Below are 20595 nucleotides of genomic sequence, written 5' to 3' on the forward strand. Positions count from 1 at the left end.
TCCTGTTGTAGTTTACTGCGAACCATGTAAACGATTTGATCCAGCAGGCGGTGTAATGTGGTTCTCCGCAGTAATCTGGTTCCAGTGTGAATGGGAGCGGTGTCAGAGCGTCTGCTGCAGAGTGCAGCTCTGCTGTGGAGGATTGGATTACAACTCATCAGCACACAGAGGAAACACACAGGAAACCTCTGCTTTCACTCCCTGCTCCCTCTTTTATTCACAGCTCTTCTATTTTTTCCTTTTTTTGAAAATAATCCCATTTAAAGAACAGTTTCCCTGTTTTCTTTCCTATTTTCTTCCCTTTATTTCCTCTTTCTTCCTTCCTTTTCCCCCTCCACCTCCTTTTATCCTTCTTTCATTTCTTGCTTACTGTTTATTTATTTATTTCTTAAAATTATTCACTGCTACCCCTTTTCTACAATTTTTTCTTTTCTTTCACACCTGCCTCCTGTCACCTTTTCCTTTTATTTCCTTCCTTCCTACTGTCCTTTCTGTCTTCCCTCTACTTTTTCATTTTTTAAATGATTCCTCTCTACAAGTTTCTCCCCCTTTTTTCTTTTCCACTTTCTTCCCTTTTTCTTACACCTTTTCCCTTCCTTCTTTCCTTCCTTCCTTTCCTTTTTAACTTTTCCATTTTTTAATGATCCCCTTTCTACAAGTTTTTCCTCTTTTCCCACTTGCTTCCCTTTTTCTTACATCTTTTCCTTTCATTTCTCTTTCTTTCTGACTTTCCTTCATTCATTCATTCTTCCTTTCTAACTTTTTCATTTTTAAATGATCCCTTTTCTACAAGTTTTTCCTGTTTCCCACTTCCTTCCCTTTTTCTTGCACCTTTTTCCTTTCCTTCCTCCTTATCTACTTTCCTCTTTCTTTAAATTTAAATTATCCACTTTCTTTCCTACTTTCTTCGTCTTCCACTTTTCCATTTCCTTTCTTCCTCTCTGTCCTTCTTTCTTTCTCTTTCTCTCTCCTCTCCCTCTCCTCTCTTGTCCTCCCTCTCTATCTCCCTCTTCTGTCTCACTCTGTCTCACTCCACCTCTCCCTCTCTGTCTCTCTCCTTTCTTTTCGCTCAGTGAGTCGCAGTAAATCCTATTGTGATGCTAAACTGATTTTCGGAAGGCAGATAGAAAGAGGGAGAGACAGACAGAGACAGAGGGACAGAGAGACAGAGAGCAGGTTCGGGTTTATGCTGGAGCAGATCTGATACGATCTGACCTTCGTGTATGTTGAAGTTTTATCACTTGTTCTCTTAAACTTTTGAACCTCCTCTCGGGTCTCCAGCGGCTAGTTTCGGGCTGTAGCTGGAGTGTGTCCGCCGGAGGATCAGCCGCTCTCTGCGCTTCAGGAATGCACTTTGCAGGAAACGCAGCTCGGTGCTCGGACACCTCCTGCTCTGCTTTTTACTCTGTTTCTTAACGAGGACTTCTAAATGAATGAAGGAAATGCGTTCGTGAAGGACAGGTCGTTTTCTTCAGTCCGGTTCCCCCCTCCTCTGTCCCCGCCGGGCTGAGGTCAGAGGAGCCCGGAGTGAGCGCTCCCTGGCCGGGCATGGAGAGAGAGGGCGGCCGGGCGGGGCTCCAGCAGGCGGCGGGCGGAGGAGAAGGAGGAGGCGGCGGCGGTGGCGGCGGCGGCGGCGGCGGCGGCGGCTGGCTGCTGGTGGAGGCCCGGCTGCAGGGAGGAGCGCCGTGGGGCTTCACCGTGCAGGGTGGCCTGGAGCACCAAGAGCCGCTCATCATCTCCAAGGTACTGTGTCACTTTATAACGTGTATTACACATGTCATATGATGTCCTACTATAATACGCGACTGAGAGCACAGTGCTAGTATGATGTTTAAAGGGAAAGTTCACCCTAAAATCAAATATTCACATTGTATATCTGGCCTGTAGTGCTGTTCATCCATCTGGAAAGTTTTGGTGTGTGTTGCAAAGTTTTAGAGATATCTGCAGTAGAGATGTCTGCCATTTCTCTAATATAATGACACTAAATGGCACTTGGCTTGTGCGCAAAGCACCAAAAAATACTTTTGAAAATTTCAAAACCAGTGTCTCTTTCCAAAAATCATGACCCGAGTACTCAAGATAATCCAGACACTTTGTTTTGAGCAGTTTCATGCAGGGACTACTTTCCTTCTGCAGTAGAATGTACCGGAACTACTTTATTTTCTTCTGGAAAGAAAGTAGTTTCTTCATGAAACTGCTCACAACAAGGTCTGTGGATTATCATGAGTAACCAGATCATGATTTTTAGAAAAAGACACTGGTTTTTCCTGAGACTTTTGAAAGCATTAAAACATAATATACATCCAGATCTGTATTTTTGGCTAATTTAGCAGGCATTTAATATATAAAATGAGTCACTCATTTGCAAAATACAATCATGGATTCAAAGTTGATGTTGATTTTGTGGATAACAGCTCTATCTGTGTAGTCATGTTTGGGGAGACGGGGGCAACATGTCATGTCTATTCTTTGGCATCAACAGTAGTATGCAAACTAACGTTACCCACAAGGGCTAGACTTTATGATTGCTTGGCAACACCTCTCTTTAACTTCTTTACCCATGTAAACATCCAAATTTTGAATTGTAAATTTGTTTGAAACTATCAGGGTGGCCCCAGTGATTCTATGAGCAAATCAGTCATGGGGGTTAAGATTGGATCTGTAAACCGCTCACATTAAGGGATAATCTGGGTTGAAAGTTGGTGCCAAATCAAGGTCCAGCCCAGACTTCTCATCTGACTCTCAAGAATTCAGATTCTGAGGAAAATCACCCCAAAACCCCTGTAGTGTAGAACCAGCATAGGTTGACAGTGCTTCACTTTAGCTGCTAAGTTAGCATTAGCTTCACAGACTGAAAGCACAACCTGCGCCACAACCCTGAATCCAGGAGGTCCTGAATCAGTGACACACTTAAAACGATGTGATGTGCAAGAGGTGAATATGCTTATGCCTATCGGTGCAACCTGGGTGGTTTGATCTTAAAATGATTTGCAGTCAGGTGCATTGTGGGCGCATTGCTATCTTGAGGCAGCAGACACATGTATGTACACTTGTTACACACAGGGATAAGCAGCACATACTGGTGCATTTGCTCATATACAGTCAAATGTACTTCCATGAAGATAAATGTCACTGTAAATTAGACATCTGTAATCTGCTGTCAAATGATTTAGAGACTAATGGCAGCTGCAGCTTCAGCAGAAAATTGTTCACTTCTTGCTGAATACACGATTTTAAGGGTTGTTAGGGTTGTTGTTGTTGTTGCTCTAATTAGAGCTGTGTATTGGCATATTTATCACGATACAGGCGTTATGATTCAATATATTGTAATATATTGCAGTACTGTATGTAACTAAGATGATTTATTACCATTTTTCAAAATGAATTTTAGGAAAACTGTAGTATAATAGTATAAAGAACACACCACCATAGTCATAGAATTTGAGTTTAAAAAAGTTACTTTTTCATGCAATCAGAACAGTGGAATAGATAACAACAGTGTTATTCAGCGATAGGGGGTTTAAACACATAATTAACCACTATCTTTGCATGTATCAGAATATCACAATACAGTAGTTTGAAAATCAATAAGTATCACTTAACACATCATCCTGATACTGAATATTTTTTCTCACACCCATAGTTCAATTAGCCCAATTCATGTTATGCCCAAAACACGCCCATGTTTAATTAAGAGACTAAAGACAACCACTTTGTACCTTGTGCATATTTTGCGGACAGATTATGCGCCATTTAACTTGCAAAAGTGGAGTTGGACACACCTTATATGCACTTGCATCATGCACTGTAGACCTTGTGCTATTGATTGTTTAAGAAGCGCCCAAACTTACACAAAGAGTGATGTTTCTTCCTCATTAAATTCATCTTTAGCCAAAAATAAATTGCACAGCCTCCTGTGTGTGGAAGTGGGTTGCACCATTGATTTGTTCCCTGTGACCTTAACCTGTACCAGACGGTGAACTCTGCAACACCTGACCATAACTAAGACCCATCCTCAACACAGGGAGGAAGCTCTGTGGGAGGCACAGTGTTCAACACGAAAACCGTCTTTGATGCAACGCTGACAGACAGAGAGTCTTGTAGTTGACCAACCAAATCACTGGTTGCTGAATCATTATTTTACCTCTTTTAGCTTGTTAATGCATCACTGATAATGTGAGTTATAACCTAATTCTGAGTGTGATAGTCGATATTATTTTACTGGCTGTTGATTTTCATGCTAGCTTAGTTATCTACAGCTACTGTACAGACACCAGCAGCTCTTCTGACTGTGATAAGGAAAATGACCACTAATGATCCCCCTTCTGTCCTTACAGCCATCATGGCCTCATTTTATTAAAATGCAAATCAGCAGGCTGGTACGAGTTTGTGTGTGTGTGAGTGTCTGTGTGTGTGTGTGTGCGTGCGTACAAGTTATTCTGGGATGGAGGCCAAAGGCTGTAAAATAGGACAAGAATGTGAATTATGTGTTTTCCTGGGTGCTTTTCAACACACTCATGCTTTTATTTAATACTGGTCCTAGATCAGTGTTAGCACCGCTCTCCATGTTTGGCCCAACAAGTGCCTGATGTCTGTCTGTCTGTCGGCTCGACAGCATCTCTCTTCTTCAGCTTCTGTGTAAAATATTTCTCAGTATGGCTTCTTCATTTATCTCTTTACTTCACACTTTCAGCCTTTTCCTGTCTGTTTGTCTCTCACACATTCTTGAAAATTGGGACAAATCATGTCCTACCAAAAACACAGCAATACTAACGCTCCATTTCCAATTTATGAAATGTTTTGGTTTGCTTTAATTTTTTAATTTGTAAACTTGCTATGTGCCAGAAAACAGCCTTGTCCCAGACAAGAATTCACAACTTCAAACAACTTAAAAATGTCTTAAAAGTTTTTTTTTAGTTGTGTCCCAGATTTCTGTCAACTCTGCCAGATTTTTACCGAAAGATGATTTAATCAGGCAGAAAAAGGGTTAGCTAAATCCTAAGGACCCCTGTCACACTTCCTGGTTTAAAATAGGTGGGAATACTGCTCAGACACTGGAAGACTTTATATTTTTTTCGACAAATTCATTAAATAATATTACTATCAGATTTGTCTCGACCATATCAAGTCAACTTCGTAGCCCTTCTAAATCAAAGCTAAAGAAGAAGTATGGTAAAAGAACATATATATATACATAAAAAAATAATATATTAATATATATATATATATATAATATATTATTATATTATATATAAAATGTTTATATAAAAATATGGCTCCTCGTTATGACTATGCTGTGAAATGAAATTTAATAGAAAATATAATGTATTTTCCAGCATAATTGAAGACTAAAAATTGTGACTTCCTGAAAATATGCCTCTGTCCCAGTTCTCAAGACTGAGCGCTCTACATCTTCAGCTGATGCCTCTCCTTGTTGTCTGTCCCTCTCTCTGATCACTCTAAATCTGAAAACAGTCCAAACACTAGTTTTCATGTAACTTTCGTGAAGTTCTCTGTCCACACTGAGCAACAGAACCTCTTCTTCTTCCTCCTCCTCTTTTAGTCAACAAACAAGTGAACAGTTGGTCCTTGTCAACATGTGTTGAGCAGCGGGACAGACAGACAGTCTGGGTTCTCTGTTGTGTCTCAGCTGCTTTTCTGTTCCATCCTTTCCTCATCCTCTACACTGTACTTCAGTACAGCAGTGGTGGAAAGTAACTACAGCTGTGAGTACATTTACTCAAGTACTGTACTTGAGTACAATTTTGAGGCATGCTTACATTTATTGTTAGTTTATACTTACACTTACTAGAAGGGGTGTGCATTACACTGATATGACACTGTCACAACCATGTCATGACACCTGCCACGACCATGAAGGAGTCTTTATGAATGTTTATGACTGCTGTCATTAAGTGTCACTCACTCAGTTATGTCATTTTTAATGCAAAGTTGTGATTATTATTTGAAATGTCTTCATCATGACAACTTAACATGATCAGACTTAAATAAACTGTTAGCTCATGTTGCACGCTGTTGGGTTTGATATTGGCTGTCATGAGACCATTATAACTGTGTCATGAATAATTTTCTTGCATCAACAAAGTGGTACAAATTGGACCTGTCATGAAGGTGTCATTAGACCAAAATGTTATAAGAGCAGTTTGCTGACAGAGTAAAGTACTGAAGTGATTTACAGAGTTACCAGATGGACAGATAGCTAGTTTACTTGTCGCTAAAGTAGGCTGTCATGTTCATGACAGGTGTTATGACATGGGTACGTCAGTCTTATGCTCATCCCTTCAAATAAAGTGTTACTGTATTTTTTACATCACTACATTTGACTGACAACTTTAGATACTAGTTACTTAATTTTATAGTAGTTTTAGTTATATATGAAACTATCCAACAGTATACTTAAGATTAGCTAAATTAACATTAAAATATATATGTTATATATGATAATATAACACTGTTATGCCCAATGAGTATCTTGAGGCTGAAGTACATTTTGCTTATAATATGTTTGTATTTTTATCCAAGTCAAATCTTGAATGCAAGACAAATATTTTTACATGTAAAATATATGAGTATTTCTTACACCACTGATCTACAGTCACAGTGTTTATTAGTTCTCATTTGCAGAGGTTTATGTTTCAGTCGTCATGACAGCTGTACAACTATAAAACAGTGATTTGATGGAGTGAGGAATGATCAGATAAAGTTTCAAATCCTTTAAATTCAGATTTGTTAAAAAGTGGTTAAATAGATGTGACCTTTTTTTCAGCGAGCGTAGACTGAATCAGATTTGGCAGCGTTGGCTTGTTTATCATCAGCGCCGTGCGTTTTCTCGTGGTTCTGAGCCGGGGTCAGAGGTCACGGTGAAGGGTTCTGTTAATCCAGGCGGTTCAGCTCAGGTTAAACAGCCCTAATGAGTCTTAATCTGAAGGTCTCATGACTGGCATCAAACTGGATGTGTGCACTAACATTACCGGGGTCACACCTTCAAACTGAAGGTGAACGGCAAACGGTGACCCAGACTCTCCGCTGTCTACTCTGTTTAGTAGTGTTGAAACTACTCAGCGGCTCTATCTTAGTTATGAAAATGATCCATGACTATCTCACCCAGGATCATATCTGTTAAAAAAAACAAACACAAAAGAAGTATAAACCAACAGCAGCTGGACTAAAGCCTGAACAGATGCTAGAAAAAATTATTCATCAGTGAGTGTCTCTATTTAGTTGGAAGCTCCTGGTGCATTACCTCATCCAGCGGTGACACAGCTGGGATGGGAAAGCCTCCGACTGGTTTTCCACTGGCCAAGTTCAAACCATTCCATTTGATGGTTCACCACAGCAATGATCAATGTTTTGTTCTGCTGCAGATTGATCTTTAAGGTATAGTTCACCCAAAAAAAGAAAATTTAATCATTATGTACGCACCCTCACAATGACTGAAGGTCACAAAACACTGCTGAGTTTCACAGGAAAACTGTGTTGCTGAATCTCCCAACCTATTTAAGTGAATGGTGACCAATAAAACCATTAAAAACTAAAATGCCTCCATACTGCTCACCAAGTCTCCTAAAGCCCCAACATGCCATTTGCACACCGTTACATGGGTGTTGCATAGTGTTTATTCTACCTTCTGGAAGTTTCCATCACAATAAATTTGGGGGTATGCAGAGAACGTGGTACGCAGAGGTCCACACAGAACCTTGTAATGATGAAATTTACATCACGCAGACCCCTGCAAATCCTCGTGGAAGCAGAAAGCATAATACCACATATAGAGGTCAGAGCCAACACTCAGAATCTGCGCTGACCGTTTATAATCAACGTTAAGGGAACAGCTGATTGGAACTGCTGGAGAACTGCTCAGGCACCAGTGTAGCTGACTGTGGGATAAAGTGATCCTTTCTTTAAGGGACATACACAATCTGTAACAATTTGGAGAGCAATTTGCCATTGCAGTCCCTGAAATTATCTTTACTTACTTCAAAAAATGAAAGCATAGCAATAGCAATTAGCACTCCTACACCTTTTTTATGTACGTTTGTGTGAACTAATAATATTTAGGGGTGTAAGCAAATATTGATACAGTATCGCAATTGAGTATTATGTCTTGTGATACTGGGTCTTGATATCGTGATACATGCAAAGATTTGTGGCAGTGGTTTAGTTTGTGTCATGTTTAAACCATCAACCGCTAGACAGAAGTGTCGTTATCTATCTTCTCTCTTCTGATTGCATAAAAACTTTTTTAAACTCAGATTTAATGCATATGGTGGTGTGTTCTTTATACTATGACAGTTTTCCTAAAATTAGATGACAGTATTGCCATATTTTGAATTGTAACCCCTGTATTGGATTCTTGCCAATACACAGCCTTAATGATATTCAAGAAAAAAGAGCTCTGATATCAGTATTAGTAGATAAGTAGCTTTTGAGTATTTGGACAAAACTATATTATGGTTTTAATTATGCTGGAAAATATATTTTAAAAGATCGAACTTGTGATGGGCCAACCTCCTAGTGGTTAAACTTTTTATTAAATGTTGACATCAACAACCTTTTTAAAACCATAATTTTTATTTAGCTTTGATTTACCAGCAGCAGTATTCCCACCTTTTTTAAACCAGGAAATGGGACAGGGGTCCTTGGGATATAGCTAACCCTTTTTATGCCGGATTAAATCATGTTTTTATAAAAATCTGACGGAGCAGAAGGAAAATTTACTGTAAAGGGGCCAACATTTTCATGAAAAATAGATTTTAAAACTTTTTTACACCCATGCCATCAGTAGGTATTGTCAGTTTTAGATTTTGAAAGCTTTTAACACATTTTTGAATTGTCTGAAGTTGTGAATTCTTGTCTGGGACAAGGCTGTTTTTCATTGAGAGCAAGTTTAGAAATAAAAAAATGAGACGAAAAGATTTTATTAATCATTATATTTCATATATCTGTATATCATTAAAGAATACATTTCACCCAAAAAATTTAATTAGAGTGTAGTTTTTTTTTGTTTGTTTGTTTTTTGTGTAATTTTTATAATTTTGCTTATTTTGGTAGGACACAGTTCTCAAGAATGAGTGTGCTGTATTCTATTTCTGCCATATTGTGCCACATCCCCCTAAATTTCACACATTGGACCTTTTCACCTGGGACGAAGTGTGAGAAGTAGATATAAGTTCTTACAAGCCAACAGGTTGAGGGCGACTCTTCAAACTGGATTCAGAAACTGAGCGTCTTCTCTCAGCGGAGCCCCCCCACTGCTGTCCGGGGATATTTTTCCCAAATCACACAGTCTTTATTGATTAGAGGAGGTATGTTGTTTCAGTCACAGTATGAACAGGCTGAGCCGCTCTGTTTGGATATCTCTGTCTGCAGGATAATGAATTTCAGCTGGAATACCAAAGTCAGTGACACACACACACACACACACAGACACACACACACACACACACTCTCACACAGAGTTACTCGGTGATTCTGCGGGCCTTATTTGGGTATATTTATTCCTGAAAAAGGCAAACAGTGCAGGCATGTGCAGCGTTCTACAGAGCAGAGGAATGGTTTACATTTTAACACACTGTTGTTCTTTCACAGCTCTGAGAGGATGTTTCATTTCCTTTACACCAGCACAGCTCATTAGACATATCTCGCATTTGTGTGTTATTGTTTTTTTTGTTGTCACATTTCCGTTTCAACAGTGTAGATACATTTGAAAAACAATTTTTGTTTGTCAGTGGTCTGGAACTTACATTAATCCCCCAGCTGTTGATGTATTTTCTGTCATTTTGTTGTGTTTTGTCCCCTCAGGGCCGCTGTACAGAAGTCGATTACCACATACGGTACATGAGCGTGAACACTGTTTGAGCATGAATGTTGCAGCTGCAGTGTGTGGGCCAAAACCCATTATTCTTTTGTTTAAAAAGCAACACATGTTGTAATTCAGAGGAGGGTCAGACACACCCTGCAAAAAATTCTTGGCAGTTGTTTTAACATTCGAAGAGTCTCAGATGGGCGGGGTTTATTGTTTCAGAGCAGGGTTAGACACCTTTGTCAATCGCAGGAAAGTATGTGAAAACAGCCATCAATTGAGGCACTTTCTGGTTTTGGTTACTGTATTTCTCATGGTGAACCTGACCTTTGACCTGTGTCTACATGTTTTAAGCCTGGAGTTTGAGTTCACTGCTCAGATTGAGATTCACCTTTGTCAAACACTGGAGCCAGAAAATAAGTATTTGGGCAAATGCAGGGTGGACGCTGGCAACATGTTCCCACTCCCAGTTTTTCAAATATGGCAGCTTGGTCGCTTCAAACTGTGACGCTGTAGTTACCCCTTTAGTGTCAGTTTTCCACATGCGGGCCTCTACTGGTGACAGTAAATAAGGATGGACGACACGTCTCCACTTCCTGCTATTGAACATAAATGAAGCCAAAATATCCTGGATACGAGTGCTGCCATCTTGCGCTGGTGACGTCATTTGGAGCCAAAGTCTGTGCAGTAGTGACCAGTACCGGAGCCGCAGTATCGTGTTCCCGCCCACAGAGCTGACTGACCCAATTGTAAGAGGAGCTCAACTGTCAATCATGGCATAAAACCCTGTTTAATAACTAATCAAAACCAAACTGGCGTCATTATCAAACAACTGTGAAAGCTGCTAAAAGAAAACATTTTTCTGATATTATTCTGTCCAACTGTCATAAGCCTCGTGTCTTGTTTAAGACCATTGACTCTGTTCTTAATGCCCCACAGACTGTCTGTATTGAGTCCTCCCCTGCTGTGTGTGAAAATTTCCTTCACTTTTTTATTGATAAGGTTTCCTCCACTAGGGCTTTAATCTCACCCTCTGCGTCTGACACTTCAGTCTCTGTGTCCTGCTCTGCTGTCTTTAACAGGTTTGAGCCTGTAACTCTGTTGTTGTTACAGAAGACTGTTGGTCAGTTGAAGCCCTCAGGTTCTCCGAATGATGTGGTCCCTCCTCGACTTTTTAAAGAGGTTCTCCCCACTATAGGGTCCTCTGTTCTGACACTTATCAATAGTAGTTTGTCCTCAGGTGTGGTCCCTAAAAATCTCAAACATGCAGTAGTACAACCTTTGATTAAAAAACCAGGCCAAGATACTACTGTTCTCTCAAATTACAGACCAATCTCTAAATTGCCTTTTATCTCAAAAATCCTTGAGAAGATAGTTTGCAGCCAATTAATGGTTTTTCTGGATGAGCACAACATTCTTGAGGTCTTCCAATCTGGTTTTAAAACCTTGCACAGCACCGAATCAGCTCTTTTAAGAGTTTTTAATGATATCTTTTTAGCCACTGATGCCGGTGACTGTGTTATTCTTGTGCTTTTAGATTTAACTGCTGCATTTGACACAGTGGACCATGAACTTTTAATCTCTCGTTTGGAACAGTGGGTGGGTATCAGGGGTGTAGCACTGGAGTGGTTCAGGTCATACTTGGCTGATCGAACTTTTTGTGTCAGCCTTGGTGACTCTGTGTCCTCCTCTGCTCATCTCTCATGTGGGGTCCCACAGGGCTCAGTTTTAGGGCCTCTTCTCTTCTCTCTCTACTTGCTTCCACTTGGTTCCATACTGAGAAATCATGGTATCTCATTCCACTGTTACGCAGATGACAGTCAGATTTATGTCCCTCTCAAAAAGAAAGACTCCTATTCTGTCAAACCGCTACTCAGGTGTCTTGATGACATAAAGGCCTGGATGGCTTTAAACTTTTTAAATTTTAATGAGAAAAAGACAGAGGTGATGGTTTTTGGTGGCACCTCTGGGGCTCCCCCTGTAGATCTGGGTTCCCTGGCCCAGTTCATTAAGCCAACTGTCACTAATCTTGGGGTTAAAGTAGATGCTGATCTCAAGCTCGACTGTCAAATCAGGTCAGTTGTTAAGTCAAGCTTTTTCCAATTGAGGCAACTTGCCAAAATTAAACCGATTCTTTCAAAACAGCACTTTGAAACAGTAATCCACGCCTTTGTGACCACTAGGCTGGATTACTGTAATGCACTTTATGTGGGGGTTAGTGGGTCCTCTGTCGCTCGTCTTCAGATGGTGCAAAATGCTGCGGCACGTCTTTTAACTGGCACACATAAGCACGAGCACATTTCCCCCATTTTAGCCTCACTTCACTGGTTGCCCATCCATTTTAGGATCAATTTTAAAATTCTTTTATTTACTTTTAAATCCCTAAATGGTCTCGCCCCGCCCTACCTCTCCGAACTGCTGCAGCCTTATACACCCCTCCGCTCTCTCAGGTCAGCTGATCAGCTGCTCCTGAGTGTACCTAAAACTAAGCGAAAGCTCAGAGGTGACCGTGCCTTTGCTGTAGCAGCTCCTAAACTGTGGAATGATCTGCCTCTCCACATCAGACAGGCCTCCTCGCTGCCTGTTTTTAAATCACATCTTAAAACCCATCTCTTCTCCCTGGCTTTTAACATCATGTGAGATGTTGAATGTATTGTATGTATGTGCATATGTATGTGTGTATGTATATGTATATATATATATATTTGTTTTAATTTTATTTTTCTATTGCTTTAAATTGTATAGTTGTTTTATGTCATTTAATCTCTTCTTGTATTTTATTTCTGTACAGCACTTTGGTCCACTGCGGTTGCTTATAAAGTGCTTTACAAATAAAAAAAAAAAAAAAAAAAAAAAAAAAAAAACTGATCAGAAACGTGAACACTTGAACAAACATCAGCATGATAAAAGCTACCTAAAATTACAGAAACTGTTTGGGAAAAGATTATTTGAAGTGTATTTTGATGTTTTAGTTTGGTCCATGTGCTGTCTATTAACACTGGGAGGCAGGATACATGACTTGTACTGCAGCCAGCCACCAGGGGGCGACCAAGATGCTGTGGCTTCACTTTAGGAGTGCTGCGATCCTGTTTTTTTCTCATAGGCTATATGTCATTGAGCTCTATGGTGAAGTTAGCAATAATAAATGTGTAATGTCCAGTCACACTTTAAAATAAAGCCACAAAAATTACATGGCTAACTTTAGGAAGATATCATGGTTTGGGTTAAAATAGGAGTTAGTTAGAGAAGTTAACGTGCACAAAGTAACTTACCATGTTATTAGTAATGTGTGAACTTATGTAATGTAACTTTCATAACGTACTTAAATAATTCACACACGTTACAAACGTTGAAAAGAAATCAACACTGACTTTTTGGTTTTTCGTCAGACACAAACCTCAATTTCCTGAGTGAAAGTCCTGTGTTTGTTTGACCCATCCATCCACCCCACTTTCTCCATAAATTCCTGTTCTCACTCTTAATACTACGTCACCTGTCTTGGATGACACATCACAACATAATGCAAGAGTGACGCCTCCAGAAACAGCGGGTACCTACAGCGCCTTGGTTTGAAGTAGAAACTGACATTTTTTGGGGGGATCAATGGATTTAGGAGTCATTTTCACTATTGCTCATGGGACTGGGACAGGACAGGGAAAAAACTGAACAGGAGTGGACAGGAGTGGGAATCATAGACTGTGGATATGACAGGATCGGGATGGGACGGGAGTCATTCTTCCAGGATTGGGGCAGGACAGGATTTCGTCACGGGATTGGGATTGTTGGGATTGTTGGGATTGACCGTTTATGACTCACTGAAAGCTGCTGACATTGGTAGGACAATCAAGGGGCAGTGGAATGTGATAGGATGAGACACCAGTCAATCGAGCTAAGCCTACCTCCAAACACACCCATAAACACACACCTTGAATAACCGTAATGGCTTTGTATTTGTAGATAGAAGGTTGGGGTTTTTCCCATTCATTTCAATATCAGCTTGAAATGAATGTATCATGAATGGATCTCTGCATAATTAGATATGGCAGCACTGGTTGACTCAGGCTAAGGGAATCAATGTAGGATATGCTATGAGGGTCACATCAGAGGTGTAAGATAGATCATCCAGATGTGGCCTGGATGATCCAATAGCGTGCTGATTGCAGTGTTTTCAGTTCATTTACACCTGAATTAACATGAGTATTTCCTGATCCAGATAAGATATCTAGATACAGATCATGTGGTCATGCCAGCTGGAAATTTAGTCTTAATACAGCGCTCACGCCATATGTTCAGGTCTCAAGTCCTCTGCATCAGCATTTGTGATGTTTTCGTCCATGTTCAGACAGACTACAGCAACTCAAAAAACAAAAAACACAGACTTTTGCACTGAAAATGTTAACTCTGGTCAAGTTTTGGACATTCCAGTGTGTTGGCCAAGGACACAAACCAGGAAGAATATTTAGTATACCTTGGTCATTGTGCTAAAATCAAAATGGAGAACATACGGCTGCAAGGGTTGAGTGCTCCAACCTCAAAGTCCAAGATGGACATTGTCCATTCATCCGTAACAAAAGAACAATAAAACAGAAGATGACTGAGTCTTTTCTGCATCAACTTGACTCACACTCAGAGTACGCCTACTGAGGCACACCTAGTTTTTAGTCTCCGCTGAATTGTCTGACTCCTCTGTGTACAACATGGGAGTCAGAACGCCAGCAGAAAACATGTTTTGAGTGAATTCATCCACCAAACGCATCCAGAATTCAGTGTGAGCTGGTGACGTACGTGTAGAGACATTTTGACGACCAACTGAGGACTTGATTGACCTTATCTCACAGAGGACAAGACCACAAGACAATGTGACCTTAAAGAGGACAAACACACGCACACACACACACACACGCACAGTGATAACCAGGCAGCCGCAGACATACAGTATGTTCTGATACTGACACTGACAGGCTGCTAAGAGCCGTCACTGGCAGGGCTGATAATGCAGTGGGGTCATGCTGATATATCCAGTATGGGTGTGTGTGTGTGTGTGTGTGTGTGTGTGTGTGTGTGTGTGTGTGTGTGTGTGTGTGTGTGTGTGTGTGTGTGTTACTCAAGAGTTTCAGTTGAATCATCACTTTGGATCACAACAATGTACGTGTGATGAGGTGGTGATGATTTACTGAAATGAAATGTAAAGCATTTTAATGCTAATTATACCAAGTAATATTTTTAGTTGCTAGTCTTTCTAATCTAGGATGGCATATTCAGTATGCATATCACAGTAACGGTGGTTTTATCCTTGATTAAAAGACTTTAACAGGCTCATTTTAGACATGACCATTAACTTTGGTGGTTGATTGTAATTGATTTTATCAGCTGTAGCTAGCTAGCTAATTTAACATTAGCTTCAAGAATTGGTAGGAAACTCTGCCTCCAGCTGTATTGTATTTGAAGGCAACAGTACCACTGTAAGCGCCATTTATCATTTACTAAGTAACGTCAGGGAATGTAGTTGAATAATTTTGAATGACTTTATTCCCATTTACAAACACTCACAAACTTTTGTTCACAACAGAGCTTATTTTATGCACTAATCCAAAATGCAATGGAAAAATCCCATTGGCCTTTTATGAAGGGAATCAGTGCGATGCTAACGTCCAGGTTGGCCTCCAAAAATATGTCATCCCTACCGCATCATCATAGCAGTTCATACAGCAAATATTAATATAACTTTTGAAATGCTAACGTTAACTGCTAAATGCTAACGTGTGTAAGGGGGATTCTTTGCTTTCAACATGTGCCACCAGTTGATGTTTTGGGGTTAATTTCTCACTACGTGTAGAGCTAACTTTGTGTGTATACATATGCAGTGATTTATTTGAAAAATACTCTCATAAATAACAATCAAGACAGACAGGACGTGTGAATAAAGTTACCAGGCAAGCAGCCAGGAACTCCCACTTTCCCCTACAGTGACTCTTTACAGAACACACACATGCACACACACACACCACAAGTGTTTCCTACCTCCCAGAACAATAGAAACACTGATAACAGCTGCCACTGCAAGTGTGACTCAACAAGTTCATCAGTGTGTGTCCAGTACCGAGGGACATCCTGGACGTGTTAGCCTAGCTTAGCACAAAGACTGCAGGCGAGAGAGGACTGCGGTATGACCTCTGAGGTCACTCCATTATTCCCCATCTGAAATACCACTGAACTCACAGGGTGCATTTGAATGTCAGGACCTGACTGTATAATGAGCTGGTGCTGTAAATCAGGGGCTAACATTGCTACATTTGCAATTTGGTCTTATTTGTGTGTTTGTGCATGCGCAGGTGGAGGAGGGCGGTAAGGCGGACAGTTTGGAGCAGCCTCTGATGGTGGGGGATGAGATCATCATCATAAATGAGGTGGAGCTGACCGGATACAGACAGGAGGCCATCGCTCTGGTCAAAGGATCCTACAAGACGCTGCAGCTCACCATCCGCAGGTACAGGTACATATCCTGTATGTGTGTGTGTGTGTGTGTGTGTGTGTGTGTGTGTGTGTGTGTGTGTGAGTGACTTCTGCACTGGCCTAGAACTGAGACCAAAACCAGTATTTTTATCTCTCAAATATAACTGATTAATCATTAAATCTTTAAAATGTTATAATCAATAACAAATGTCCATCATAAGTTCCCAGTGTCAAAGTAACATTTTTATTCTCGTACTACAGAGGTGGTCAAGCCGCTAATATTTTTACACTAAAACTCATTTAAATCAATGTCAAAATTATGATTATTCATTTGTCAATCAAGTAGGAATACAGTAACATTGTAGTTGCGAGCAGCTTTGTGCTAATGTTGAATTATGAGTCAATTCTGACTGATAAAATGACTGTATTAAAATAGTTTGTAATTTTTGCACACAGAGCCCAACAGTATGAATGACTGATATGAACGAGGCCTTGAAGTTTCTTGCTTCCTTCCAGTCAACCAGTGTAATCTCTAACTGGTCAGGATTCTGTTGTATATCCTGGTTCATAGTCCAGATCAGACCTGGTTGCGTTAAATAAGAAGGCAAACAGTGCTCATAACCTGTTATCTGTCATCATTCATTACTAGTGCTGTTAGTATTGATTAAATGCTCTACAGAGTGAAAGTGAACTCAGATGTATAATGAATTTTTTTTTGTACCAGTGAGGCTATAAATAGAGATCTAGCTAAAGCAGCATGTAGTTGTGCTCAATATAATCCTAAACATGAATCATTTTAGGGAATAAAATGGAATGATCATTATTTCTGAATTGCCTGACAATCAAAACATCATTCATCATGTCATAAACTGTCCTGTCAGTGTTGACATGGTTCCATGAAGCTCCTTTGCTCCTGAAATTTAGTCCAAACTCACAAAAATGGACAGGTTTATGGAAAAGAAAAGACCTACAGACCCGGCCGACAAAACCTCAGCTGTAAACAAATTCGAAGAACTCCTGACCAAGTAAAACTCACAAGTATGACGGAGCGTACATAAAGTATGGATTTAAGACTCACTCAAACAAGTTTTTGAAACTGTCTAGACTGCAGCACCACTTGAAACAAAAGCAGCCTACAAACAGCTGAAAAAACACTTGACTTTGGATTTTTAAAGACGTCTTGCAAAGGAGGCCCCAGCCATAAGCTGTTTGATTGATTGATTGATTGATTGATCCTTGGCATTAAAAACCTTGATCTAAGTATGACATTCTTTTTTAACATTTTCTACTTATTTGTGAATTAAAATAGTAATTTTACTATGATACATGTTTTCAGCAACACAATGTCATCTTCTGTGCCACTCATCTTCATCTAACCCAATATAAAACATAAACTAACGATTATTTTCATACTCTGTACCATAATCTGTCAATTATTTTCTCAATTAGTAGTTGTTTTTTCAAATGTCAGTAAATGGTGAAAAATGTCGATCAGTGTGTCCCAAAACCTAAGATGATGTCCTCATATGTCTTGTTTTACTCACTAGCCATAAATATTTAGTTTACTGAGAAAAGAAACCAGAAAATATTCACATTTAGAAGCTGAAATCAGAGAATTTTGACTTATAATTTTGATAATTAATCAATTAATCATTGCTGCTCTAGTGAAGGCTGTTGCCAGCCTATGAATCATAAACAAGTGCCACAGGCTATGACACTTGCGACTCTTTTAGCCTCGATTCACTCAAAAATGTTTTTCATCTTGTTCCTACGGTTAAATGTTTAAGCTTCACTGTGCAGAGTTTGGTTCTCACATTCATTTGCTGAAAGTGGAAAGTTTTTCTTTGCTTTGCTTTGAAAGTCTGAATTTAAGGGGCAGGCCTACGAGCATGATTTGTGACATCACAACTAATTCAGTTGTGTCAATCCTGGTCCAGTCTGCAGCTTATAGATGAATCTGCCGACTGCTTTGTGTGCTCTGCCATCTTGCGGCACCGCCATTGCAGCGGTGGCACGTCTGTGCCTGCTGGTTGTGTCTAGAAGGGAACCCCAAATTTGTGAGAGTCTTGTGAGATTTTTCATGGTTGCGGTCAAAATGTTGGGGTCCTCACTAGACACTGTGCCTGCTGTTGCCTGCTGACAGTGACGGTGTGGATAATCGGATCGATGACGTTACACAGCGACCCTCAGTAACTGATGAAGGTTCCTTTTAGTATGGTGACATTAATGTTCTTCAAATTTTACACAGGTGTAGATGCTGGTTGTGACAATAACTACAACCAATAATGAAGAAGAGAAAAACAGACTACCTCTGCCACATTTAAGTGATGACGTACTGTGTTAATATTTTTGCTCCATTTTTTTCTGAAGTTGAAATTTGACACCACTGTTGGAGCAGCTGAGCTGCACAGGTTCTTCCTGACTTCCTAGACGTTATCAAAACTAAAGTTACATAAAAAGTAAAAGTAAAAGTAGAAAATTGTAAACTTCTTATGATGGCTCACATTCATTCGCACTCATACTGTAGGGAGACGCCACCGCAGCAACGGCGGCTTGTTAACTTCCAGTACGTCACCGGATTCATCTGTACAGGTGTGACGTAGAAACCTGAAGCTGCCAATGCTCATACACTGAGGATGGACTTCACAGAGAAATAGGAGACATCTTATTTCCAGCAGGAAAGCTTGCATATATTCATAGATTGCAGATTTTTTACTGAGGCAGAATGAGTAGTTGTCTTTTGAAGGATTTTACAAAGCAGATTATTTGTATGTACGTCTTGGTTCATGTCTGGAGGGGATCTTTAACCTTGTCTGTTTAGTTGTGTGGAGATTACAAATAAAAATTGAGTGGAAGACTGGGAGACCTCCATGATGGCCGTCACAGGGTGTGTGGTGTCACATAGCATCTCTTTCAGTGTTCAGGTTGATGCCCTGCCAGGTACAAAGCCTGGTATGTATTTGGGTTTGGGGTGTGACCTCCAGCAAAGCTGCTGTTGCTACTGCAGCTTTTATTTACTGGAAGACGCGTGAGAGTCATGACACAATACAGGACTTTAGACTTTAGACACAAACACACACACACACACTGTCGGGCAGGTGTAGAGCGACACATGGCATTATGGGAAGGCGTGGTGAGGAGGAAAGGCGTGAGAATTGCTCCTCGAGACGAGCAGGGAGCAGCGGCGTGTGTTTTGGTCTGATCAGCTTCCTGCAGGAATGTGATGGAGAACCACGACAAGTTGGCTGTTCTCAGGTCTGTTGATGTACTCTGGATTCTGCTGTAATCTAATACTAATATTCTGTTCTGCTGTTGTTGTGCTGAGGTAGATTGCCTTGTTTGCATGTTGTGGTCATGTGCAGTGGACTGTGCAGCAGCTCCATACTTCATCCACATTCACCTTTGGACTCTTATATCCTGCTAGTGGACTCATGTTCCCATGAGCACTGACAGCCAGAAAAGGCAGGGGACAGTGCTGCTAAGGTGATTTCATGAAAATAGAAACTCTGTGTATTAAGGCTTGATTAATCTGTTTTGTTTTTTGTTTTTTTTAATGACCAACACCGATATGATCATTAATAATTAAGGAAACTGAAGCTAATATTTGGAACCGATATGCATTTCCAGTACAATTAAAAATCATGTGACAAGATTTAGAATAACACAAACTCCAACAAAAACAAATTGTTGAAATTCCTTTAAGGGGACAGTTGACCCAAAAATGAAAAGTCAGTCATTATCTACTCACCCTCATGCTGATTGAAAGCAGAATCTCCCAAACAATGGAAGTGAATCTTCACTGTAGGTCTTTAGCTTGGAGCCATGTTCACATGCGTATGAACACCGTGTGAACTGTGTGCGTGGTGTGACGGTGTGCACGTGCAAGTGAACAGCATTTTGGGACTTTAGGAGACTTTTTGGTTGTTTTTACCATTTGAAAACTGGTCAACATTCACTTCAATAGTTTGGGAAATTCTGCAACACTGTTTTCCTGTGAAACTCCAGCAGTGTTTTGTGGACTAAAAAACTAAACCTGACTTTCAATCAGCTTGAGGGTGAGTAGATAATGTCTGAATTTTCATTTTTGACTTTTGCTGTCTAGACAGCAAACATCTCAGGCATTTTTTTTTTTTACTTGAGTGCAATGAATATTTTTGTTGCAAAAATAAGAATCATCCGAGGGAATTGTGATCTCAAATCTAGGTGAGAAAAATCATGCAGGCCTATAAGCTGCAGACACTGTTTGAGCGTGCAGCACGTGTTTGGCGCCACTGTTTCGCCTTTTACTTCACCTGAAATAACAATAATAAAAACCAAAG

The 20595-nt window shown here is 40.2% G+C and overlaps 1 protein-coding gene across 1 annotated transcript in view; it reads left to right on the forward strand.

The window, feature by feature from the left end:
* Positions 1-1016: 1016 nt before the first annotated feature.
* Positions 1017-20595, forward strand: part of shroom3 (shroom family member 3) — an 85118-nt gene continuing 65539 nt past the window's right edge. Inside the window, exons 1-2 of the mRNA XM_084745627.1 lie at positions 1017-1743; positions 16156-16310. Of these exons, the coding sequence (XP_084601753.1) occupies positions 1549-1743; positions 16156-16310 (350 nt within the window). The 5' untranslated portion in view covers positions 1017-1548. The remainder of the gene's footprint in view (positions 1744-16155; positions 16311-20595) is intronic.

The sequence above is a fragment of the Lutjanus erythropterus genome, chromosome 20, assembly GCF_056507025.1.
Source record: "Lutjanus erythropterus isolate fLutEry1 chromosome 20, fLutEry1.hap2, whole genome shotgun sequence".
NCBI classification, from domain to species: Eukaryota; Metazoa; Chordata; class Actinopteri; order Lutjaniformes; family Lutjanidae; genus Lutjanus; species Lutjanus erythropterus.